The sequence below is a fragment of the Equus caballus genome, chromosome 11, assembly GCF_041296265.1.
Source record: "Equus caballus isolate H_3958 breed thoroughbred chromosome 11, TB-T2T, whole genome shotgun sequence".
Taxonomy (NCBI): Eukaryota; Metazoa; Chordata; class Mammalia; order Perissodactyla; family Equidae; genus Equus; species Equus caballus.
Genome location: NC_091694.1, coordinates 6,147,192 through 6,171,299, shown reverse-complemented (window position 1 = coordinate 6,171,299; position 24,108 = coordinate 6,147,192). Strand labels below are relative to the sequence as shown.

The window sequence follows — 24,108 nt, the reverse complement described above, 5'->3', positions numbered from 1 at the left end:
AGGCATTGCTTGTTGACTTGTGAAAACCTCCTGAATGCCCGGCAGCACTGAAGGCTGTGGGCAGACTTGACTGTGCCCAGAACAGGGTTCATAGCTTCTCAGTGTTCTGCGTGTGTTTGCACCTGGCTTCCTTTCCTATTTACCTTTTGTTTCTGAATCCTCTTCTCCGTGCCTCACCCACCCAGGCCACCCCTCTAAAAATGAAGGCACACAGGCCCTCTGGGGGCAGAGTCCTGCAGGTCCACCACGTGGCTCTTATTTCCCCATTAGTCCTCACTTTTTAGAAATGTTCTTGTTCTCTCGTTGTGCCAGAACGCTCTAAGTGTGGGGCTCGCTTGGACTTTGTTTGAAAGGCCCTGCACGGATTCCCACACTTATCAACTTGAAGCAAATAACAAACAAAACTCTTGAAACTGGAAGTAATGGCCCCGCCAGGCTTTCATCATTGCTACTTTCCACCAGTATTTCTCTCTCTACAGGCAACTGAATTAAGCATCTGGGTTCTGACTTTGAGATCATAATTTTGAAGGGAAAAAGAAAGACCAGCAGACACGCAACACTCATGCCTGTGTGCAGCCCTTCACCTCTGCGGCCCGGGAGAAAGTTGATGTAAGGGGATAAGATACCTGCCACACTGCCAGGGACAGTGATGGAGCAATTACAGGCACCGAGTGCCTGTGGACCGTCTCCACTTGGCTGTTTCATGGGCACTGGTGTCATCTGAGTGACACCACCCAGTTACCTAAGCCAGAAAGCCGGGGGTCCTCCTTGACATGTCTTCCTTCCTGGCCCTCCATGTCAGGTACCAGGTCCTGTGGGGTCGCTTTCCTGTGAGCCCTCACTGCCACACCCGGTACACTGCTGTCCTCAGCCTCCCCAGCACCTCTGCAAGCAACCTTCTGCCAGCTTCCCTCTCCCCGATCTTGCTCCCTCGGATGTGTCCTCCACTCACAGCCACAATGGGTTTTCCAAAATGCAAATATGGCCCCACCCTGTTTAAAACCCTTCAGTGAATACCCACTGCCCTGAAGATAAAAGGTCAACTCTGCCACAAGATAGACCCAGCTGTAAGGACCTGCTCCCTAATTCTAAACTCATTTCTGTCCTGAAGGCCAAGCTCCCTGGGGACCTCGCTGCACCCGCCCAGCATGTGCTGTGATCACCCACACATCTGTCGGATGACTGCTTAAGTGCCAGTGGCGCCCAGACTGTGCCCATCCTTAGAACCCTCCAGCTCTTCGCACAGGTGGGAACTCAGAGAGCGACTGTTGAGAAGGACCGAATCCCAAGCTTCAACAAGGCTTCTACTGGGACCCCTGATGCTTCCCTCCTCAGTGTGGGCACCAACCCAGGCAGCAGCTTGGACATCTACTTCACAGTAGCACTGTGCATAGCATGCCCTTCTAGAAGGAGGCAGCAGAGTGATGTGGCTGAGAGCCTGGGGCTTTGGGATCTGCCCAAGAAGAACCCAAACCCAGGCTGTGGTATTTGCTATGCCACCTTGGGCAGATTACTGAGACTGAGCCTGTCTCTTCATCTGTGAAGCAGGGGTGATAGGCACTCCCTTCTCCTGGCTGTGGTCCAGCAGCAGGCAAGGGGATTGTAGGGCTGGAGGGTCCCGGCCAATTGTACAGCAAATACAGTGCTACAGAGCAAACATTTTTAAGTACAAACTCTGATGAGCCATGGCAGGTGAACAGCACAGACAGAAGCCTTCTCTCCTGTCCCTCCCCACACCCCCACCGTCACCCAGAGTCCCCCACTCCTGCCTCTGGGGAGTCTCTTAGAAGAAGCCAATGAGGTCAGTGTCTGTGCGAGCTAATCAGTGCCTCAGGCAGCTGGGAACGGGGCAGGGACTTGGCGTGAGGCAAGCTGAGAGCATGAAGGGCTGGCTGAGTCCCAACGGCAGGGCAGACTGCGAGACAGAACTTGGCTGGGCATGGCAGCTCACTGCCCCCGCAACACTTCCCACTTCCTTGGCCAGGAGGCTAGAAGGCCCTTCAGATGTGTGGCCCAACTCTGTGTCCCCATCAGGGAGAAGACCTGTGCCATCTCTTGCAGGGAGGGCAGGGGGCTGCTCGGGGCATCCCTCAGAAGAGGCCCAGAACAAAGATCCCCAAACCCTCCGCCAAGACGAGGAGGGGAGGGATCCACAGAGCCCAGTCAGCCCCTCGGATCTGAGCTGGACTTCTGTGGGCAGGAAAGCCAAAGCTGTGGCTGACAGCGTTGGAGGGCTGATACTCTCGGTGTCGCGTCTCCGCAGAGGTTGTTGAGCCCTGAGCCCTAGAGGCACAGGGGCACCTGCCTGCCTGAGCCACGGGCTTGAGCGCTCAGAAAGAACGCTTGCACCCCGTCCGCAGGAAGAGCTGTAATCAGGCCCTGGGCACCCCTTCCCCAGAGCTGGCGGCCTGCGGGGCAGTGGGAGAGAGTCCTCAGGTCTGCGGCCTCTACCACGGAGGCAGCAAGGCCCTTCAGGCTGAATGTGATGTCATATTGTAGGAGGCTTTCTTCAGGGTCTCCAGGAAGAAGTGTTCATCCTCCAAGAAGTCGCGGTCCTGAAAGGCAGAGCTGGGTGAGCAGTCACCCCCTGGCTGCTTCCTGTACCCGCTTCTGTGAACAGGGACACTGGCTCGCAGGACCGAGAGTGAGGAGGACCTCTCGGTGCTAGCCAAGCCAGCCTGCACTCGGGGGTCCCTCCCGACTTACTCCCTGGCTCTGCCTGGCTCTGGCATGCAGTCGGGGCAAGGAAAGAGCACGCACACTGAGTGAGACAGAGTAGGTCTCGGTCCTGGCGAGGCCTCTCGTTAGCAGATGACTTCATCTCTCTAAGTCTAAGCTGGAGATGATAATCTTACCTACCTTGGAGGGCTGTGGGAGGGGAAAGGCTTATTATGCACATAAAGCTTTCAGCACAGAGCCTGGCACCCAGGAAGTCCTCCATAAGTGACAACTGCTATCATTATATGAATACAGGGTTACTGTGAGGTTCAACTGACGTGATACCTGCAAATCGCTTGGTACGGAACCTGGCCTAGAGAACAGGTCTCAGAGATGCTCACCTAGCAATCCGTACTACTCTTCTCCTCCTGGGGATGGGCTCAGCCCTCCCGGGGCCAGGATGTGCTCCTTCCTGCCTCTCACCTGAGCTGCTTATTATCACTGTGAACACGAGGACCACAGGGGTCTACAGGGAGCGGGCAGGCCTGGGCTGGGGCCAGCCTCTGCTCTGGGACACTCACCTGCTCAGCTGTGTGTTTCAGCAGCACCAGCTTGGCGTGGAGGTACGAGGGGCCCAGGCTGGCTGGCGGCTGGCTGTACTGAGGGGTGGGAGCAGGAGCCATGATGGCTGAAAAGGCTGAGGAGAAAGTCGGGGACCGAAGCGTCAATGGGAGAACAGGATGGCCACAGCTGTCTCCCCAGGGCCTTCATACCACTGCGGGGCGGGGGGCACATCCACCAACACTCAAAAGCCTTTGAAAATGCTCATGGGATCTTACCTGGCAACTCCTATTCTAGGAATTTACTCAACGGAAATAATTGGGCAAAGGTGCAGAGATGTCAGGAAAAAGATTGCCACTGAGGTGCTATTTATCTTATTGGCAAGTCACTCAGCAGGGAAGCAGTAAAAATAAGGAGCAGCCTCATAATGGAAAATTATGCTGATTGAAAATTATGGTTAAATGTTTAATTACTGACACGAAAACATGTTCCATATGTACATTTCTGAATGAAAAAAACCAAGGTACAAGCAATATATGATACAATCACAATTTTGTTTTTAAAAACATATGCACCAAAATGTCAAAAGTGGTTCTTGCTAGAGAGTGGAGTTTAAATAGTTTTAAAAAGACCATTTTTGGGGCCAGCCCGGTTGTGCAGTGGTTAAGTGTGCATGTTCCACTTCGGTGGCCCGGGGTTCACCGGTTCGGATCCCGGGTGCGGACATGGCACCGCTTGGCAAGCCATGCTGTGGTAGGCATCCCACGTATAAAATAGAGGAAGATGGGCACGGATGTTAGCTCAGGGCCAGTCTTCCTCAAAAAAAACCAAGCAAAATAAAACAAAAAACAAAACAAAAAAAGACTATTTTTCAGTAGTTTTCCTCCTCTATTTCTGACTCATTTTTCTATAATTAACATGCATTACTTGTGTGAAAAAGAAATAAGGTGACTTTAAAACCCAGCTGACTCCTATCACTTGAGAAGTGGGAGGAGAGGGCAGGATGCTCCTGGCATTGCCCTGTCCAGGGGGCCGGCTGATCCAATATCCCATCCTCTGGAGCCACTTACCACTCAGGCGGGAGGCTGCGGGGTCCTGGGTCCTGGGCAGCAGCCCCACGGGGCCAGAGGGCAGGTCCTGTCGGACACGGTCCAGCTGCAGCCTCTGCTGGGCCAGACTCAGAAGCTCCTGTCCCCAGAGCAGGACAGTTGTGAGGGTGGGAGGCTGGGGAGGTTGGCAGGGGTGGGGGGAGCCAGAGCAGGAGGAGCCTTGCCTGATGCATGTGCTGCTCCTGCTGCCGCAGCTGCTCCTGCTGCTGCTGCACCAGCCGTAGTCGGGCCTGCTGCTCCGACTGCACCTGCCGGGCCTCACGCAATGCCCGCTCCCCTTCCTCATACTTCTCCGAGGCCACCTGTGGGGAGGCCGCCTGGGTCAGTGGGCTGGCTAGGGTCAGCGCAGGGCCCTGCCACACCCAGGGCTCAGCTGCCTGGCACCTGGCTCATGCTCTCCACCTCCTCGGCACGGAGCCTGGTGCGCAGGGCGGCGGCGCTGACCCTCTCCTTCTCCAGCCGCAGCTCCTGCCGCTCCCGCTCCAGAGCCTCCCTCTCGGCTGCCAGCTGGTCTTCCTTGGCCCGCAGCTCGCTTGCCCTGATCTTCAGCTCTGCCTGCTCCTGGAGATGGTAAAGCCTTCACTGCTTTCTCCTCTTGGGAGTTCAAGTGGGCGCTGCTCAGGGTTCGAGGACTCCCCTGGCCCGCCCTGCCTTGCTGCTGCGGCTCGGCTCCACCCTGACTCTGGGAGGAGGCGGTGGAGTAAGGGGGTCCTAGGACCAGCCAGAGAGGCCTGTGGCCAAGTCTCAGTGCTGCCCCTCAACCCTGGGCTCAACTTCTCTGAACTCGTTTCCTCATTTCTAGAATACCTAAGTCATGCAACATGATGAGAATCAAATGAGCAAATGTATATAAAGCACCTAGGGCAATAAAAACAAGTTGTTATTCTCACATGATTATTGTCATCTTAATTCCTATACTCTCATTATTGCTCTGCTCTTTGCTGAGCTGAGGCATCCCGATGGAGGAGCAGATGGTGAGGGCCGGGGAAGGAAGGGGCAGGGCTGCCCGGGCTTCCCGCGGTCCTTGTGGCCCTGGGCCCTACCTTGGCCAGGCTGACGAGGGTGCCCTCCCGCTGGGTGTCCACCTGCAGCACCCGCTCTGCCTCACGTTCGGCCCGCTCCTTACTCAGCTTCTGCTGAGCAGAGAACTCAGCCCACTCGGCTGCCAGGCGTCGCCGCTCCTCTCCACACTTGTGCATGACGGACTTCTGCTCCTCCAGCAAGGCACTCTGGGACGAGGGCATGAGGACACGGAGTGAGCATCCTTGGGCGTAAGGGCAGAGAGAGCAGCTGAACACGGTGTGGCTGGACTCACCTTGGCCCTCTCCAGCTCCTCCCGCTCCATGGCGATCTGCTGGACCATGACCTTCCTCTGCTCCTCCAGAGCGCGCTGTGCGGACTCCGCCTTGGACTGCTCGGCACTCACCCGCCAGCGTTCCTGTGGGCCGGGTCAGGGCTGAGAGCACGCTCGCCCTCGAAACTCCACTCACTGCCATTAGGCCTGACTGCTCCCTGAGGAGCTGTGCAAACCCACCTACGTCTTCCATGCGAGGCCACAGACAGCTCCTTTCCAGAAAGGTGCAAAAGGAGGGGTGCCTGAGGACTGCGGGGCCTGGACTGTGATTAAGTGCACCAAGGCTAAGCTGACGGCTCGGGAAGCGCTGTGGAGTGGGGCAGGGGTGGCTCCAGAGGGCCAAAGAACTGCTGCTGCTTCCTGAATCGCCAACGATGCCTGCCTGCCTCCTGTCAACCAACAGGCAGAGCACCAGGGTGGGTGTGAGACTGTGTGTGTGTCAGGGGACGCGGGGGCAGGGGCTTAATAGTCACGAAATGAGGGACTGATAAACACGGTTCTTGATAGCAAAACATCTGTTTACATATTGATACGTCTACAGGATGTGTGTCATCACTGGCTATCTCTGGCTAGTGGGTGATTTTAATTTTCTTCTTTACTGTTTCCTGTATTTTAATGTTTTTCAATGAAATGTATCATAACCTAGTGCAAAAAAAAAGTATTTTTTAAAGAATAAAGCTTGCTTTTATATATGAAAGATACAGGGAGTTTGAAAATGTATCTGTTACAGCTCAGGAGGCAAGAACATTTCTCCCAATGTCACAGGCATCAGCTGATGTGACAGGTTCGAGTGACAGGAAGGAAAGTGGGATGTGCAGCTCATAGGCAGAGAGCACTTCTGGGGGTGGAATTGGGGGCCTGCAGAGGCAGGAAGGGACAGGAGAGACATTTCAGAGGAGAGTCCCGAGGCTGAGGAGGAGAGGTCAGAGCACTGCTGACTTTCCCTGGGGTGCTCTGCGGGAAACAGGCCCTGCCGGCAGGAGGATGGGCCCCACCTGCTCCAGCAGCCGGCTCTGCTCGTTCAGGCGTGCCTCCATTTTCCCGATGACCTCGTGGAGCCGGCTCCGCTCTTCCTCCATGTCCCGCTGCTGCCGGCCCAGCCTCTCCTGCAGTGCTGGGGGTGGCCCACAGGGCGCTCACTGCCTGCCCATCTTCCCACCAAGATGGGAAAGCAGGGAGGGACACATGGCCCACTGGGTACCTCGGAGCTGCTCGTCCCGCTGCCGGATCCCCAGCTCCCGCTCCTGGGTGGTGGTGAGGTGCGAGGCCTCCACGCGGGAGGACAGCTCAGTCAGGCTGCTGGAGAACTTCTCCATCTGCTCGATGATACCATTCAGGGACCTGGGGGAGGACTGGGTCACCTGGGCCTGGGGACCCCAGCACCGCCCCCTCGGGGTGGGCAGGGCCAGGACAGCACCCGTACCGTGTGTGGGAGGTGGCACTGGTGACGGCGTCGATCTCCCGGTCCTTCAGCAGCTTCAGCCGCCGCAGCTGCTCCTCGTGGTCCTTGCGCATCTCCAGGATGGAGGCCCTGAGGGGACGGGAAGGAAGGAGAGGGCCCGTCTCAGCAGGACCAGCAGGGCTGGTGCAGTGAACACAGGGCAGCTCCACGTGGGAGGAACGTGCCTCTGGGGGCCCCTCCTCCGGTGCTATGCCAGTTTCCCTGGCTCCTCTGCCTATCTGTCTTGGTGCCTCAGTGCCACACCCACTCTCCAAGGGGGACATTCCTTCTGTTACTCAGCAAAGGACTCTTCACACAGAGGAAAGGCAGGGGTGTCGACAACCCTTTCGCGTCTGGCCAATCTGTGCAGTGCTAAAAGGCCTGCTCTGCCCTCATCAGCCAACTCCCTTATGGACCCTTCCTTAGTTCTGCTCTCATCTAGAAAGGCAACCAGACCGACATAGCAGGCATAACAGTGCAAATCTCTTGGGGTCGATCCCATCACTAGACTGAGAGGTCCAGGAGACAGTGGAGGAACCTGTGCTCATCAGCCCTCAGGGTGCTTGCTGCTGCCAGGCCCTGCCGGAACAGCCAGTGACCCCTTGGGCCCTGCGGGTACTCCCTCCCTGCCTCAGCAGGAGTGGTGGCCCCCAATTCATGGCATGTTATGGGTCAACGTGCTCGGCCTCGGTCCTCACTGGAAGGGAAGGGGTCAAGCCTTGGTTCAAAGGCCGTTGAGCCATGGCTTGGGGTCTCGCGGGAATCAGCTTCCTCTGGCCCCTCTTGAAGCCAGCTCCCCCTGCCCGCCTGCCGCTGGGCTTCGCCCTCACCGCTGCAGCTCCCGGAGTCGTTCCATCTCCTGGTCCTTCTCCTGCGCGGCGGCCGCCAAGCGCCGCTGGTGCTGGACTGTGAGCTCGGCCTGGGCCTGCTCGGCTTCCTGGCAGTGCGACAGATACTGGGCAGACAGCTCCTCGTTCTCTCTCCGCAGCCGCTCTTCCCGTTGTTGGTATGATGTTTCTAGCACCTTGACGCGGCTTCTGCCAACAGGACACCCAGCCATGGGGCTCGGAAGGCAAGAGCGGCCACCTGAAGGGCCTCTCAAGGTGCCTCAGCTGAGGCAGGCCATGACCTGCGGGAAGCCTGGGCAGGAGGAGTGGCGGGTACCTGTGAGCACTCTCGATGAGCTCCAGGTCTGCCTGGTGTCGCTGCTGCAAACTCTCCAGCAGCAGCCTGTGCTGGGTTCGCTCTAGCTCCAGCTTCCGCACCTAGGAGGTGGCAGGAAGGACAGTGTGGAGGGAGGGGAGACGGGGTCCCTTAGACTGCCTAGGGAAGCCTTCCAGCCCTCAGAGTGACACCATCCCATCTCAATCCTGCCCCCACAGCCGGCTGCCCCTCTGCCCCTCTGCCCCTCACCTGGGCCTCCAGCTCTGCCAGCCGGGTCTGACTCTGCAGCAGCTCAGCCTGGAGCTCAGCAGTGCCACTCTGAAGCTGGGCCTGGGCAGCCAGGAGCTGCTTCTGGTATTCTGTGCCCGGCATGAGGCTCCGTGCCAGTGACTCTGGGAGCAGGGACTGTGGGAGAGGGTGAGATATGTTCCAGATTAGGTAGGGGACAGGGACTCAGCTGAGTTCAGCTACCTCTGGCCCTCTGCTCACGGGACCTCCTAGGCCCTGTGCCTGATCAGTGGCTGTAGACAGGGACAAGGATGTGACACCAAGAGGCCAAGGCCAAGGCCTTGGAGAATCACGCAGTCACTGTACCTCCCCTTTCAGGTCTGGTTAGGAGAATGAGTCCCCCTCCCTCCCTCAGACCAACATCCTCTCCAGCAGGGGTTCCAGATTCCTAGACAAACAGCCAAATGCCAGCAGAGTCTTAGCTATGACAAAAGTTTATGACACTGGCCCTTTCCGTCAGGTCTGAAGTCCAAATGCTGATAGCTACTCTGGTTCCTGCAGGCTGTCTACCATCCCCCATCTCCAAAGGCACTTCTTGGTTACCGGGGACATGCTCCTGTGGGGCTAGGTCTCCTCAGGCCTAGGGGTCAGAGGTGACTGCCACATCTGGGAAACAGACAGAGGTGCAGTGGGAGGACGGCAAGGATGGAGGAGGTTTTCTAGACAGAATGACAAAACATCTGCAGCCCTGCTTTCCGGCTGGAGCATTCCCCCTGCCCCCACCTGGGTGCCAACTCTAATTCCCTGCTGGTTCTGGCAAATTAGTACCCAACTCTGCCTGGGAGTTTAGGAAAATGCTGGCGGGGCGCACCAGGGTGAGCTATCTGACATCATGACACCTTCTGCCTCGCAGGTTGTCAGGTCAAAGTGCTGCTGCTGCCTCTGAGCCCTGGGAATTGCCCCACAGCCCCGAGACCTATACTTGCTTGTCCGCCTGCCCTACCTGGATGGGCACAGAAAGCCCCGCAGGTTCCTGGGAGCTTGGTAAACCAACAGCAGGCTCTGAAAAATCAACAGCAGAGAACTGAGGAAGCGACGCAGAAAGGCCCCGAGGTTTTGTGTGTGTGCTCGGGGAGTCTAGCTTCCCTGGTCTTCCAGGGGCCCTGAAGGAAGCTCGAAGTACCTCCCCCTTACCCAGAGTCAACCCCCCCAAACAAAGCAGAAAACAAACCAGTGCCGGAGAGGTCTCCAGGGGCTGTTGCCCTCTTTGGGTCACCTGCACGGAGGGCCAAGGTGGCCTGGTTCCAAGTCACAGGGGACCTGAGGGCACAGGGATAGGGGTGGCAAGGTGAATAGCTTTCTGTGTGGGACACAGGGAGAGAAGGGAGGTTGGCATGGGCAGAAAGGGAAACATCAGGTTCAAATCATGGACTGGACAGGCCTGGTGTTGGCAGTTCACTGAGAGTGAGGGCTCGGGTGGATAAAGGAGACGGAACCCACTTCAAGTCCCCTTAGTCAGTGGGCCTGAGACGAGGTATTGAGTCCCACACACCAAAGTGACCAAGTCGGAGCCCAGCATAGCTGTGGTGGTCTCTAAGGAAGGAGCCTGGGCCGGCCCCTACCATGCCTCTCGTGGATCCCCAGCCCTGGCTGTGGACATACCCCATGGCCGCAGGCCTGGCAGGTGGCTTTTCTGCTGCTGTTCCTGAGGTCCCTCCAGCAGCTGCTTGCTCGAGCCCTGGAGTGCTGGCAACAGGTTGGCTGAGGAAATAAAGAGTAAAGTGAAGACGGCAGAAGGTCCAGGTTAGGTTGGACGAAGATGGGCCAGGACAAGGCCCAAGCCTGAAGCTATGTGGCTGTTCCTTTTCCTGCCTCCCCTCGGCCCTCCTCTTGTTCCCACCATCCCGTCTTGGGGATTCTCCTCCCAAGTCTGAGACCCTGGACTTCCAGTGCCCCCTCCCACCTCAGTGCCCCCTGGGGCACAGTGAATGGACACTGACTGTCTGACAACAGTCCAAGGAGCAATAATAGACGTGTTATAGGCACCAGAGTTAAGTTCAAGTCCAAGGCCTCGTTCTGGCCCAGTTAGCTTCTCAGTTTTAGACTGACGCTCTGTTCACTCTCCTGCCAGGTCTGGCTGCCCTTTGGGCTCCTCTCCTCTCCTGTCTGTTGTTCCCGCCTCCCTTCTCAGCTCTTGGGGTCAGTGAGGGGCCTTTCACCTTGGTTTTGGGCCCAGGTCAAAAACCACCCTCCTCATTCACACAGCCCCAGGGCTGGGTGATGTCCCTGGCCTGTCCATTCCCTTCCCTTTCACTCTGGCCACACAGCATCTTTCCACTTCCTCTGGACAATCCTGCCCTTGGCAGCCTCTTCTGCCTTCCTGCCCTCAGGTTACTCACTGTCCTGCCCCACAGGATCACCTTTCTGGGGCTCTTCCAGGAGTCGCCTCTTAGCCACTGTGTCTTCTCTAACACTCCCAAAGAGCACGAATGACCCTCAACCCCCACAGGCGTCATTTACTCTAGCTCAGGCCAGCAGAAGCACCAATGATTTGGACACTGGGTTTTTTGCCAACCCAAGGGCACTGTGAGCAGAGCCCCTGCTCAGAGGCACCACGATGGCTGTGTGTCACATCAGGGTACCATCTCCTGCCTGATCAAGTCAGTGCCTGTCCCCGTAGAAGTCCGGGTGTGAGTGTCAACAGACCCCCGGTCCCCTCATGTCTGCACTGGGGTCAAGGCGGAAAGCCAGACGCTGTCTCCACAGCACCCAAAGAGGGAGAAAAGCATAGCTAAGAGCCGGCGTTTCTGACTGAGGCATCGAGATAGTTGAGGTTGGCCCCCTACAGCCCGGCCAGGTGCCCCCTCCACTAGAGACTGCAGCCCAAGCCCACACCTTCTAGAAGGGGGGTGGCCTGCTGCCTCCAAGTTCCGGCCCTTAGAGGCCACAGTGCGCTCCTCTCTGGCCAGACCTTGGGACTTCTTCCGAGACAAGGCATGGCTCAGCCAATCTTCCTCCTCTTTCTGTTCAGAGGCTCCCAGCTGGGAAGGCTGGCTGGCTTTGGCAGGGGAACCTGCACCCTTAGTTGGCAGCTTTGCCGGCGAGGAGGAGGGCAGCCCGGCTGGGGCAGAGTGCCGGCCTGGGGCAGGATGCTGGTTCGCAGGGGCGGGTACTGAGGGTGTAGACAGTGCTGAGCCTCCCCGTTGAGCCTCTCTGGTGGGAGAGGGAGGGAGCAGGTCCAAGTCGTCGTCGTCCTTGAGGCCCAACCAGTCAGCTCCTCCCTTCCTGGTGTGGGTGGGGCTGGACGCTGCTGGGGGGCTCTGTTTGGAGCCTGGTTCTCCCTTGGGGTCTGTGCCACCTTCTTCTAAGAACCTACTTCAAGACAGAGAGGAAGGGGTCTAAGGCAGGACAAGCAGCCTGTCCCAAGAGCCCCATGTCTGGCCTTTCTCTCCGCTGTTGGGGGGTGACTATGAGGCCCACACCAAGGAGTCCGTAATGGCCAGGGGCTCTGCACAGCCAGCCTGAGGCCCAGCGAGCACAGCGCCCGCACCAGCTCAGGCAGCAGAGCAGCAGCGAGCTGTTTGTAGAAGCACGAAACACAGACATCTTGAATTCCATCGCGTGAACCGGGCACAATTCCATCCACAGAGAATAGGACCAAATTACAACCAGGGGACACACATCCAGAGGAACAGCAGGCGGATGAAGTGGTTTTAGGTTTTCCATCCACTGTCATTTTCCTACCTGTTCCTTGATTTGGCCATTGCCTATATGTGTTACTGGCCAGTGGCAGCAGGTTCCAAGGTTTAAGAATAGACTGAGATTGGGAAACAAATGTCCATGTGTATATAGGGTCATTTAGATGGAAAGAGAGGCTGATAAAGCCAATGTGGCATGACGGTAACAACCACTGGGTATGGGCAAAGGCTGGGAGGGAATTTTTTATACTGTTCTCAGAACTTTTCTGCCAGTTTGAAATTATTTCAAAATACAAATTTGAAAATATACACTGGGAGAAAAACTCCAAATTCAGAAAATTCAATCCACTAATTTAATGTTTTGTTGCAAACTGGGATGAGACCGCTGGCAGGATCACTACGGCAGATCCCAGGGCAGCGCTCCTGGGGGGCAGGGTTTGAGAGCCCACTGCCAAAGGTTAAGAGTCCCGCTAACCCTGGGACTAGATGTTCCTCAGGGAGGTTGACCAACATCACAGCCATTTACAGCTTCAAAGGGCTTCAGGCAGAATTGGGCCCACCTTCTCCTTTTCTTTCCGAGGAGGCCGGGAGCAGACTCTGGGACCAGGATCCTGCGGGGCCATCTCCACCACTTGGCTTGGACTAGTGAGACTGGGCAACCTCCCCCTTCCCTCGGGACCCCCCTGCAGAGCCTCGTGGCCCCCCTAGATCCGTGGCCTCCCACACAGGACTGTCGGTGGGATGGGGGAAGGTTGGGGCTGTCTTCCCGGTGGGCAACCTGTCTCCAAGCTCCCTGCGGGCCCCACTTACCTGACTGACTGCCGGCGGGACTGCCGGCCCTCAGAGGAGCCCAGGGTGGGCTGATAGGCCCCAAAGGTGAAGTCCTCGTCACCCCAGGGATCTTCTTTGTCTGTGAATTAAGGAGTCTGTGATCCGGGGGCTGGCCAGGTGGCACAGCGGTCAAGTGCACACGTTCCGCTTCAGCGGCCCAGGGTTCGCCGGTTCGGATCCCAGGTGTGGACATGGCACCGCTTAGCAAGCCATGCTGTGGTAGGCGTCCCACATATAAAGTAGAGGAAGATGGGCACGGATGTTAGCTCAGGGCCAGTCTTCCTCAGCAAAAGGAGGAGGATTGGCAGCAGATGTTAGCTCAGGGCTAACCTTCCTCAAAAAAAAAAAAAAAAAAAGAAAGGAGTCTGTGATCTGGAGCACGGGAGTCAAACTCTTTTGTGGCTGCAGAACTGTTTGAAAAGGGCTGAACTGGCCACTTTACATGTAAGATAAGTACAGGTGAAGCTGCTCTGGAGGAAGCTGGGGCGAGCAGCTGAGCGGCAGCTCAATGTCTCCGACTCCCGCACTCGGAACGTCACTGGGGGGCTGCTGTTAAAAACGCACTAGCGGGGCCCTGCCCCAGACGTGCTTAAGGTGAGGCCCAGTGAGCAGCACGTGTCACAAGAATGATTCTCAACAGACGGCCTGTGGGCTGATGCTTCGAGAAACACTGGTCCAGAGCAGTGTTTTTCAAACCGTGAGCTGCCACCTATTAGCAGGTCGAGAAATGAGTCACAACCAATGTATTTATTAAGTCAAACAGCACATAAATAAAAAACAAGATTATGTGTGTGTGATGATGTAAAATTTATTTATTATGGGTTGTGATAAAAATCTGCTCTGGGAGCCCCCCACACCCTCCCCTGCCCCACAAGCTTCCTTACCCTGAGGCCTCTGGTACTTCTTGTCCAGCTTGAACTCTCTGTGCTCCCCGCTGCCCGGGCAGGCCAGGAGTTTGGTGGCAGTGTCTCGACCCAGCAGCTCATCCAGCTTGGAGCGAGCGGGGCGGGGCCCTTCCCTGTAGGCCAGGACACAGGGCGGCCTGGGTGAATGTGAGGGGCTCCGGGGGGCCCACACTATACCCCCAACTAGCTTTCCCTGAAGCAGCAGCCTGGCCAGGGCTCTCCGTTCATAACGATCCTTACTGGCCTCCCGTCGGCTTCCTCTCTGCTTTGGGGCTGTCTCCAAACCCCAGTGTGGCTATGAGGTCGTCCCCATCGTCAAACAGCAATTCGTCTTTCTGTCGGACGGGGGTGTCCCCAGGAGTTAGAGGAATAGAGGGACCTAAAAGACAGAGCACAGGGCATAATGCCCACAGCCTTCTTGCCCTCAACTCTGATATCTGAGGGGATTCAGGGGGCTGTTTCTCTGCAACCCTGATGGGTGGGACAGTGGGCATCACACGTGTCTAGGCTGCCCACGGGACCTGACTCCCCATACCCCACTCCCAGGCTCATGCACCCCACCTCCCTGTTCTTAGAGACTGACAGTCTCTGCTCCAGGATCTTAGACCTGTGGTCCCCGCCCTGGTGGGGTCTCTGGTTCTGCACTGGAAAGTTCAGCCAGCCTGCCGCCAACTGTATCTGCCTCAGAGCGAGAAACACCCACCCTCCTACCTTGATCTCTGACTGGGGCTGGGATCTTTTCGGAAGCTATTTTACTGTCTGTCCTAGGCGGCTTCTTGGCGCTTCCTCCCTCATCATCGGAAAGAAGCCCTGCCAATGGGTCTTCCAAGTCTCACGGCCAGAAGGGAAAGCACAGGTCAGACTTCAGCGTTTTGTCCAGTAGAATAAGCCTCGTGCTGCGTGGGGGAGTTCTCTCTCCAGTGGAGAGTCTAGCTGGTCTGATAATAAACAAGCTGCTCGGCACCCAGAGGCCAGGACCTGTGTAAGGGGGACTCCGACAGCCCCGGCTTGGCAAGGGGAGAGGGAGCCGGGGTAGCGACCCTGGGCCTGCGGTCCAGTGTGACTGTCCCAGCTTTACCCATGGGCCTTCAGACTCTGCTGTCTGCACAGCCTTCTGGAAATGTCCCCAAGGCATCAGAAGAGAAGTAAAATACTTGTGTGCGTTCATGAAGGGAAAGGGAACTTCTCCCATACTTCATAAAATCTCCAGTTTGATGTCTGGCTTCAAAGCCGTTGTAAATAAGTTCCTCAAATATCCCGGCCAACGCAACATATTTAGTCCCTCCCCGAATTCATGAGGAACTGAATCAGTGGCACCAGCTGTCTCTGTTCCTTGTCTGATACACACAGTGACTTGGCCTCGGACAAGCAAGCAAGCATTACCCAGGCTACTCCACTCTCAAAACTGGAGTGTCCCAGAAGTGGGGTGCAGGGCCTATGGTACCTTCAAAGGAAAACTTCCTGTACGGATGGCCAAAGCTGCGGGGAGAGGGAGGTGGCTTCTTGGTGGGAATGGCGTCCCCTGCAGGAAGTAGAGGGAAGGCAAGGTCACGAATCGGGTCTCCTGGCCAAGGTTCTGCCACACAAGCTGGGATGGTGTGTACTTCTTCCTGGGGGGCTGAGGGTTCGAGGCCATGGAGATGGCCATGGGATGGGTCTATACCTCCCCAGTTCCCACAGAGGCTGCGGGCAGAGACGTGGTCCGGAAGCTACCTCCTGCCCCCTAGTCACAAGTCATTCCAGAGTCATGCATTTGGGAGATGCACAGGCTACCATAAAATTCTCCAATTTAACTCAAACGGCTTTTCCAGGAACTGCCATGTCGGACTTAAGAGGGACTGGAACGGCTCTAGGAAGGCAGGAGGCTGAATCTGTCCCCGCCCCCACCACAAACACTCAAACACACACACGTGCACAGGGAGCCCCTGCCCTCTGCATTCCAGGCAGGGAAAACCCACAGGACGTGAAAGCTCCCTTCTAAGCATCTTCCATGTCCCAAAGTGTCCCTAGATTTGAGGAGCTATCTCCCACTCACCTTTCTCTTTGGCTCGTATTATGCCAGCAGGTTTGGGATCACTAGGCAGCTCTTCTTTCCCCGAAACCTTTGCAGGTCTTTTGCTAGAGGCTAGATTAGACTTCTTCAGACCTAAGAGATCGGCATCCATGTCGTCCAGATCCTGGAAGAGTGAGGTGGGAGGAATCCTCTCAGGTGCTCAGCTGGTGGTTGCTAAATGCCTTCGTGCTGGAGCAGCCTGGTGGTGATAGTGCCTTCCTCTCCATGGGGGACAAATGGGGACTTGGGCTGGGGAACTGACTCGACAGGATTACAGAATGAGGGCAGAGGCAGGGCCAAAGTACAAAGTCTCCACACTGTTGGTCTCGGATGAGCCGAATGGTCTCGGATTGGTACCTCTACTGGCTTTTACTAGCAGCTGCTGCCTTAATGCTACAATGAGAGAGTTACTAAAACCTGCTTTCAGAGCTCCTCACAAAGGCTTAGCAACTTTTGAAGCTGTGTGCAGTGGAAACAAAACAGCAGGACCCTGAGATTGCAGACTTCCAAAGGGACTGCGCCAGGCAGTGAGGGGACCCTTTAGCCAAAGCCAAGGAAAATTCTGGATTCCTTAGCCTGCCTGTCAGGGTAAGCGAACTGCGATTAGAGGCAGAAGAGTGACAAGAGTGTCCTTCCTGAATGTTCTATGATGATGACATTAAAAACCACCAGGAACCAAGCCAGGAGAGGGAGGCAGTCAGGGACACCCTGGTCACCACTAGGCCTCAGTACAGACACGCTGAGTGATGATTTTGAGAAGGGGATGAGATCTGAAGACGGTAGTTGGCACCCCAGGGACAGAATTGTGAGGAAACAAAGGAAATGAGAAAACTTCAGAAAAAAGATGAGTTAGGAAAGAAAACTGAGCCAAAGGCAAGCAGAGTGGGATGCGGGTTCTACTCATGGTTCTGGAATGAGAGACTCAAAGTCACTACCAAAAATTCAGTCCTGGGGGCTGGTCCCATGACTGAGTGGTTAAAGTTGCATGGACTCTGCTTTGGCGGCCCAGGTTTGCAGGTTCAGATCCCAGACGCAGACCCACACCACATGTCAAGCCATCCTGTGGCGGTGACCCACATACAAAACAGAGGAGGACTGGAATGGATGTTAGCTCAGGGCAAAACTTCCTCAACAAAAAAGAAAAAAAAAACTGAGTCAGAGGACTCGAGGGTCATGCCAAGGGGTCCTAGCTAGTGGCCTTGGGGAAGAGTGATTTTTAAGCTGAGGTTAAAGAAGATGATTTGGAGCCAAGAAGGGGACAGACCCCAAATCTTTAGGGCTCCTCTTGAAAGAAAGTGCTCAGGCTTGGCCTGGGATGGTGGCAACGTGGTTAACCAGAGGGACATGAGGTGGAGGTCAGGCAGGGGGGTGCGCCTGGAGGGAGCCAGGGGGAGAACAAAGGGCCACTTCAGGCTCCCCAGGCACGGAGAGATTATGCTCTTATAACCGTTCAGAATTTATGTCTTAAAATTCCGTTGTGAAGATTAGCTTGGGGCTTGATCTGACCAGAGGACAGCTGTACCAAAGTGGACTTGGCAGGGGATGTAGAGAGAAATATGCAGAAAGATTAAGAACAGGCTTTCGGGGAGACACTTTCCCTCTTTCTCCCTAGGTAGTGGTGGGGTGGAGGGACCCAGGTGAGTCTTCGGGTGGGAGCCAGCCCCATTTCAGAGGCCTGTGGCATGACTGTGTCTCTGGGTGGGAATCTCCATAAACCTGTAAAACTAATTCATACCCAGAGGGGCAGGAAGGGCACCAGCTCATGGATGAGCTCCATTCTTGCACTACCAAGGGCTCAGAAACACAAACCGTGAAAGGAGAAATCAGAGGGAGACGAAGGCATGGCATGAAATATCAATACCCCACCCCTGGCTCCCAGAATTGTCTGAGCTGCTTCATTACCTTCATGGCCTGGAGCAAGGCCTGCGGGTCTGCATCGGAGATGTCTGAAACCTAAGTCCACAGGAGGGTAAGGTCGCACATTAGTCAAGGCCTCACAAAGCTCAGGGCTCTGGGCCCCTGCTGCCCTGCTTCTGCTAGGGCAGGAGCACAGGTCACCCAATGGGGCGGAAATAGGAGGGTCCGCCCTCACTGGGGGCTTGTACGTGGTTTGAAGTCAAACCTGCCCAGCTGTGGAAACCCAGCAAGTGCTGCCACTTTTTATTCCTCCCAACTGGAAAGACCACTTCTATCACAGGACTCACGTTACGCGACTTCCCATCCATGCGACTGGACAGCCACAGTCACAGCTGTGGAGTTCACTAGGGGAAGCACAGTTAAGAGGCAACAACCAAGACCCCAGCAGTCGGCAGGAGTGTGTCTCGCTGGTAGGAAGGATAAGGACGTTGCTTTGGGTCCACCTGGCAGCCCTAAGGTATTGCTGTGCTTCAAGAACAAACTTGCTTTGAGAGGGCTTCTAAACCCTTGTGTGAGCAGCCCCTCGGCCAGGACACCCACCTCACTGTCTCTGGGGATAAGGAGAGAGCGGGGAGTAGGGAACAGGCTGGCTCACCTCAGCGTCAGCTCCTGCAGGGCCTGCCATAGTGCTGAAGGCATCATCTTCCAGGAGGGACCTGCAAAGAGGCGGAGTTGGCACCTACCCCCATCCCCAGGGCACGAGATAATTCTAAGAAAGGAAGAGTGGCTTAGAGAGCCCAAGGGAACTTAGGTAGACGCTTCTCCAGGAGAGCAGGGCTGCTAAAAGGAATCTCACAGGCCACTTAATGCAGTGATTTTAAACTTTTTAAAAGCAGTATAGCCCCTTTAAAAACAAACAAAAACAACACGTAGGCCAGAGAGACAGAACTGGTTTAGCTAAAACAAAGATGGGGCAGAAGGCTCACAAAGCTCCTTCCTTATCTCTCAACTGTCAAAGGAACCTTAGAAGAAAAAACACAGTCTGAAAATCATGATCTAGGCCAATCCTCTTATTCTGAGGCTAAGAAAATTGAGACTCAGAGGTTCAGGAATCGCCCAAGGTCACACAGTAAGCAACAGATGTAGGGCTGGAGGCCAGGACTTCTGACCTCCAGTTCAGTTGTCTTTCCTCTCTCCCAGGCTCCTTCACTGAATAGGAGATGAGGGAAGGAGGAGAACATTAGTGACACTAAAAATGGGGCCCAAAGTATGTGGAAAGTGGGGCGGAGTGGCAGGAGCATTTGGACTGAAATGGGTCATGGACACCCAAGCCGGTCCTGGGCTTACTTTGTTCCAGCCCTTGAGGAAGGCAGCGCCCGAGCTACACCTGCTGCGTCTCTGGCATGTGAAGCTAGTTCAACAGGTTTGTCAGGTGGTGTCACTGGAAAGAGAGAAAACAGGAAAGATGCCATCAAGGTGAACAGGATGACAAGTTCCCCACTGAGCTGTCTCCCGGACCCTCCTACTGAAAGAAAGCCCTGTCTGGAGGCAGGAAACTGGCCCCATAGGCAGGTCCCAAATGGGAGAAGGGGGCAGTAATATTTCCAAGCAGGAAGTCAACCCTAAATGCCAACTGGTGCCAAATGAAGAGCCCCGCCCTGCCCCAGGGAAATGCAGGAAGAATAGCACGCTTCCACCGCCCAGTGGTTGGCTGGAATGCGTGGGCTGGTGCTCTGTGGGGTCTTCTGGGCCAGACGGGGGGAACCTTGGCTTTGCTGTCCCTGGTGAGTTCAGCATGACCCTGAAGCCCTGCTCCTCAGACACGGACATACAGGATAGGGGACTACTATCCAGAATACACACAGCACACTTACAACTCCAGAGTAAAAAGAGAAACAACCCAATCAAAAAACAGGCAAATGATCTGAAGAGACCTTTCTCCAAAGGAGATATACATATAGCCAATAAACACATGAAAATATGCTCAACATCATTAGCCTAAGGAAATGCACATCAATGAGATGCAACTTTACACCCACTAGGAAGGCTATAATCAAAGACAGAGAATAACAAGTCTTGGCAAGGACGTGGAGAAATCGGAAGCCTCTTACACTGCTAGTGGGAATGTATATGGTGCAACTGCTGTGGAAAATAGTTTGGTGGTTCCTTAAAAATTAAACGTAGATTTACCATATAGTCAAGTAATTCCACTCCATGGTTTATACACCAAAGAACTGAAAATATATGCGAAACTGATGCATGGTTAACAAAATATGGAGTATCTATACTGGAATAGTGTCCAGCCATAGAAAGGAATGCCACAGTGTGGATGAACCTTGAAAATACTATGGTAAGTGAAAGAAGCCAGGTGCAAAAGCCACATAGTGTATGACTCCATCTTATATAACACTTCTAGATTAGGCAAAGCCATAGAGAAAGAAAGTACATAAGTGGTTGCCTAAGGTTGGGGGAGGGAAGAATGAGGAGTGACTGCTAATGGTGTGGAGTTTCTTTACTGGGTGATGAAAATGTTCTGGAATTAGACTGTGGTTATGGTCGTACAACTTTGTGAATATACTAAAAGCCACTGAATTGTACACTTTAAAAGTGAATTTTACGTGAATTATATCTCAATTAAAAAAAAAGAAGATGCCGCCTAAATGAAGGGATTCTGGGGAAGGGGCACTTACTCTCATCCCCCAGGAGGCCACCAAGGACATCATCTATGGAGCCTGGAAGAGAAAAGGAGCCGTCATGACCCCAGGAGGAAAGAAGAACGATCCTTACAAGCCTCACATCTTGGGACCTTGCCCCGGGACCTCAGAGCTCTCGGATGTGGGGGCCTAGGCTTGGCTCTCTCTTCACTGGCCACGAGATGTTTTCTCTCTGGCAACAAGTCACAATGCCTTGTGGAAAGGCCCCAGGGTAGAAATCGAAAATAACTTTCTCAAAGGATGGTGGTGAAGATTTTCAGGAGAACCTACAATCTGCGAGACACACTGGCCAACAAACCAGTCTCCAGGCTCTGAAGAAAGCCCAGTGTGCTTCTTTGCGAAAAGCGTCCGAGATTTCTAGACACATACAAGCTTCTTTCATACCAATAGCCTCCTTGCACCCTTCCATCTGGGACCCCTCTCAGCCACTTTCTAATGGGGGCATGTAGGGGAAACCCAGTCTGAGTCCTGAATGAGGTCTCGCATCCAGCTTAAGTGCCTTCACCACCCGTAACCCCAACCGTATGCTTCTGGATACAGAGCCCAACGAGAAGGATTTTTTTTCTCAAGTCCCATCCCCAGTTTATTTCTGAAATTACTCTGAGGCCAAGGAGGCAGCATGAGGAGTCCCCTAGGAAGACCAAAGCTGCCTACGAAATTATGGGGAAATCAGCAAGACCCATACTAACAACATTCAGACACAACAAAGTTATTTTTGGACCCAAAGTGGGGAAATTATTTTTGGCGTAAGGGTGATGTTCCATCTCTCCACTTACCTTTCAATCCCTTTTTGGTCTTTGGTGCCTAAAATGGGAAAAACAAATCACATTAACAAAATCCAACAGCGTTGAAACCAAGAATGCAGAATGAACTGTTTTGCCTTTTGCCGAGTCACCAGAGGAAAAGGAGCGCCAACGGCATTTACAGACAGAAGCCCATTATGCTTGCCCAGAGTTTCTGAGAACAGACTCATCCAGAGTGTGGGAAAGTTCCACTAGCCAGAATGGATGCCACTGTGGGTGCTGTCAGGTAGGCAGAAGTGTCTCCTTTTCCCTGACTTCCAGATGCCACATGCAAACCCTCCCAGCCAGGCTGTAATATGAATGGGAAAGTTTTCCTCTATTGCATGTCCCCGACTCCTCAACCAGTGAGAGACACTTAAAAATGCTTCCAGTAGGGCTGGCCCAGTGGCGCAGCAGTTATGTGCACACACTCCGCTTCGGCAGCCCGGGGTTTGCTGGTTTGGATCCCAGGTGCGGATGTGGCACCGCTTGGCCAGCCATGCTGTGGTAGGCATTATACATAAAAAAAAAAAAAAAAAAACGTAGAGGAAGACGGGCATGGATGTTAGCTCAGGGCCAGTCTTCCTCAGCGAAAAGAGGAGGATCAGCAGCAGTTAGCTCAGGGCTAATCTTCCTCAAAAAAAAAAAAAAAGCTTCCAGCTGGCCATTCAGGGGCTTAGAAGAAATGCTTGCTCGTTGCTTAATAAGATGTCTGACGTCAATTCTACTTCTCATCACACTTTTCTGTGACCACATCCTGGTCTTTGTCACCCACCCCCCAAGTACTTCATGCAGTCAAGATCTTGGGGGTGGGAGTGGGGGTAAGAGCGGGTTCACATTTCCACACGTCCCTCTGCATTCTGCCTACCATCTCAGTGCTCTGGAAGCTGCTTGTGGCTCCTTCACAGTGCTGTCCAGATCACTGGAATTCTGCCCACATCGGGCTCATCCTCCCTAATGCAGAAAATTAAAGTAGTTGCTTAAAAGTGATGGAGCTGGGGCCAGCCCGGTGGCGCAGTGGTTAAGTTCGGCCGTTCCGCTTCTCAGCGGCCCAGGGTTCGCAGATTCGGATCCTGGGTGCGGACATGGCACCGCTTGGCAAAAGCCATGCTGTGGTAGGCGTCCCACGCATAAAGGAGAGGAAGATGGGCATGGATGTTAGCTCAGGGCCAGTCTTCCTCAGCAAAAAGAGGAGGATTGGCAGTGGTTAGCTCAGGGCTAATCTTCCTCAAAAAAAAAAAAAAATATGATGGAGCTTTCCCACTTCCATAAATTAACAGTTCCTTACAGGGAAGGCAATTCAGATGAGAAGCAAAGTGCTCTGGGTAACTTAATGAGCTTGCCAAGGCCTCAAGATCACTCGGGTACAGTGCAGTGGTCCTCATCCTTGACTCTGGATGCGGGAGACGGCAGGTACCATCTCAGAAAGGAGGTGGGTGCCAGGCACTATGGTCAATACACCTTCCCAGGCAATGCCCATGACTACTTTCCAGGCAGCATTCAGCACAAAGAGCGGATGTGAGCACTGGTTACTCCTTGACACTATTTTCACGGATGGTGGAAATTTTCCCTTCACACTAACTGTAAATCCGACTCACCCCATTAACAGAGAACTGTTTTCCTCAGAATGATCACTCTCTCCCTCTCGCTCCTTAACATTACCAAAACGGACCTTTGGCATGCCTTGGAAGAAAGGAGTCTGAGGGGGCCGTCTCTATTTCTCTAGTGTTGGCCTGTCCTGTTATTAGAATGCAAAGTTTAGCTGGGTTACGTACAGGAGCCGCTCTGTTTCTTTCTCTGCAATGGCAATTTTCACGACTTACAAGTCCAAACATGTTTTGCATCATGACACATCTAGGAACTTCTGCCATCTCCTATCCATCCGGTCCCACCTCCCAGACGGCGGGAATTTCTCAGAGGTGTGCAAAGGCCACAGGGCCACAGAGTACCATCGCGTCATTGCCATTTGTTTGGCCAACTCCGTGCCAGGCATCTAAAAATCCCGAGCCCATCCCTTAGCAAGGGCCCTCCCAGAGTCACCTCTCTGTCCCGAGACTCCGCGCCCCTCCATGCATCACCCCTCCGCGCGCCCAGCATCTGGGCTCCGAGCGCAGCCTACGATCCTCCCAGCCCCTGAAATCGCCCGGGTTACGCGCCATTCCCCGCGGAGGGGCAGCCGGTGAGACCTGTCCCAGCCACGGCCGCTGGTCCCGGCTCCGCTGGAGCCCAGCTCGCTCAGGCCTCCCGCTTGGGAGCCCCGGGGGTGCCAATCTCTCAGTCGGCCGGCCTCCGGAAGAAAGGCGAGCCTCGAGGCATCCTGGGAGTTGTAGGTCCACGGCCCACTCACCTGCGGGAGCCAAGGGAAAAAGGGGCACCGAGAAGAACTACATTTCCCAGGGTGCCCCTCCGCAGCCGTTAGTCGAGGCCGGACCTCTGTTCGCGGCTCAGCGCGTTGCTAGGAGCTGCCTCAACGCCCCTTAAGGAAGCGGGTGCAGGGCTGCGAGGCCGGGCGGCTTTTCCCCCCCATCCTCCCTGGAAGACTCCCTGGGGCCTGGGCTCCAAGACCAAACACTAAAGTTCCTCTAGCACTCTTCCGAGGGCTGACTCGGGGCGGGGTTGGGGGCGTGAGACACGTGTTAAGACTGGAGGACCGATAAACCATAATTATGTATCTATCCCACACACCAAAGCGTAGGGAAATGGCCGTGACCTTTGTCATGAAAATCAAAGCAGCGAAGCCATGATGAAACCCA

The 24,108-nt window shown here is 54.8% G+C and overlaps 1 protein-coding gene across 26 annotated transcripts; it reads right to left on the bottom strand.

The window, feature by feature from the left end:
• Nucleotides 1-1,646: 1,646 nt before the first annotated feature.
• On the bottom strand, nt 1,647-23,928 carry FBF1 (Fas binding factor 1). Of its 26 annotated transcripts, none has more exons than XM_070226871.1 (30): nt 23,542-23,713; nt 22,224-22,309; nt 21,350-21,377; nt 20,550-20,591; nt 19,207-19,300; nt 18,515-18,575; nt 17,905-17,955; nt 15,985-16,126; nt 15,394-15,471; nt 14,661-14,780; nt 14,190-14,328; nt 13,929-14,062; nt 13,024-13,123; nt 11,411-11,887; nt 10,178-10,276; nt 9,747-9,835; nt 9,519-9,577; nt 8,537-8,692; nt 8,288-8,388; nt 7,954-8,160; nt 7,106-7,213; nt 6,884-7,023; nt 6,678-6,796; nt 5,644-5,766; nt 5,372-5,557; nt 4,713-4,889; nt 4,493-4,630; nt 4,290-4,407; nt 3,240-3,355; nt 1,647-2,555 (listed from the first exon to the last, which is right to left on the bottom strand). In XM_070226871.1, the coding sequence occupies exons 2-30, from the start codon at nt 22,224-22,226 to the stop codon at nt 2,472-2,474; spliced, it is 3,489 nt and encodes a 1,162-aa protein (XP_070082972.1). In that variant the 5' UTR covers nt 22,227-22,309; nt 23,542-23,713; the 3' UTR covers nt 1,647-2,471. The 26 variants fall into 26 exon arrangements, with proteins under 26 accessions (XP_070082972.1, XP_014594006.1, XP_070082975.1 ...); XM_014738520.3 differs by having other exon boundaries at nt 11,411-11,890; nt 23,542-23,696; XM_070226874.1 differs by having other exon boundaries at nt 23,512-23,664.
• Nucleotides 23,929-24,108: the final 180 nt, after the last annotated feature.

Coding starts and splice junctions, on each gene's coding strand:
- FBF1 (XM_005597144.4), bottom strand. CDS start 23,452: ATGCTGGGCGCGCGGAGGGGTGATGCATGGAGGGGCGCGGAGTCTCGG. Junction 7,214..7,953: donor CGACTCCGGGAGCTGCAGCG/GTGAGGGCGAAG, acceptor CCGTCCCCTCAG/GGCCTCCATCCTGGAGATGC. Junction 4,890..5,371: donor CCCTCGTCAGCCTGGCCAAG/GTAGGGCCCAGG, acceptor TACCATCTCCAG/GAGCAGGCAGAGCTGAAGAT.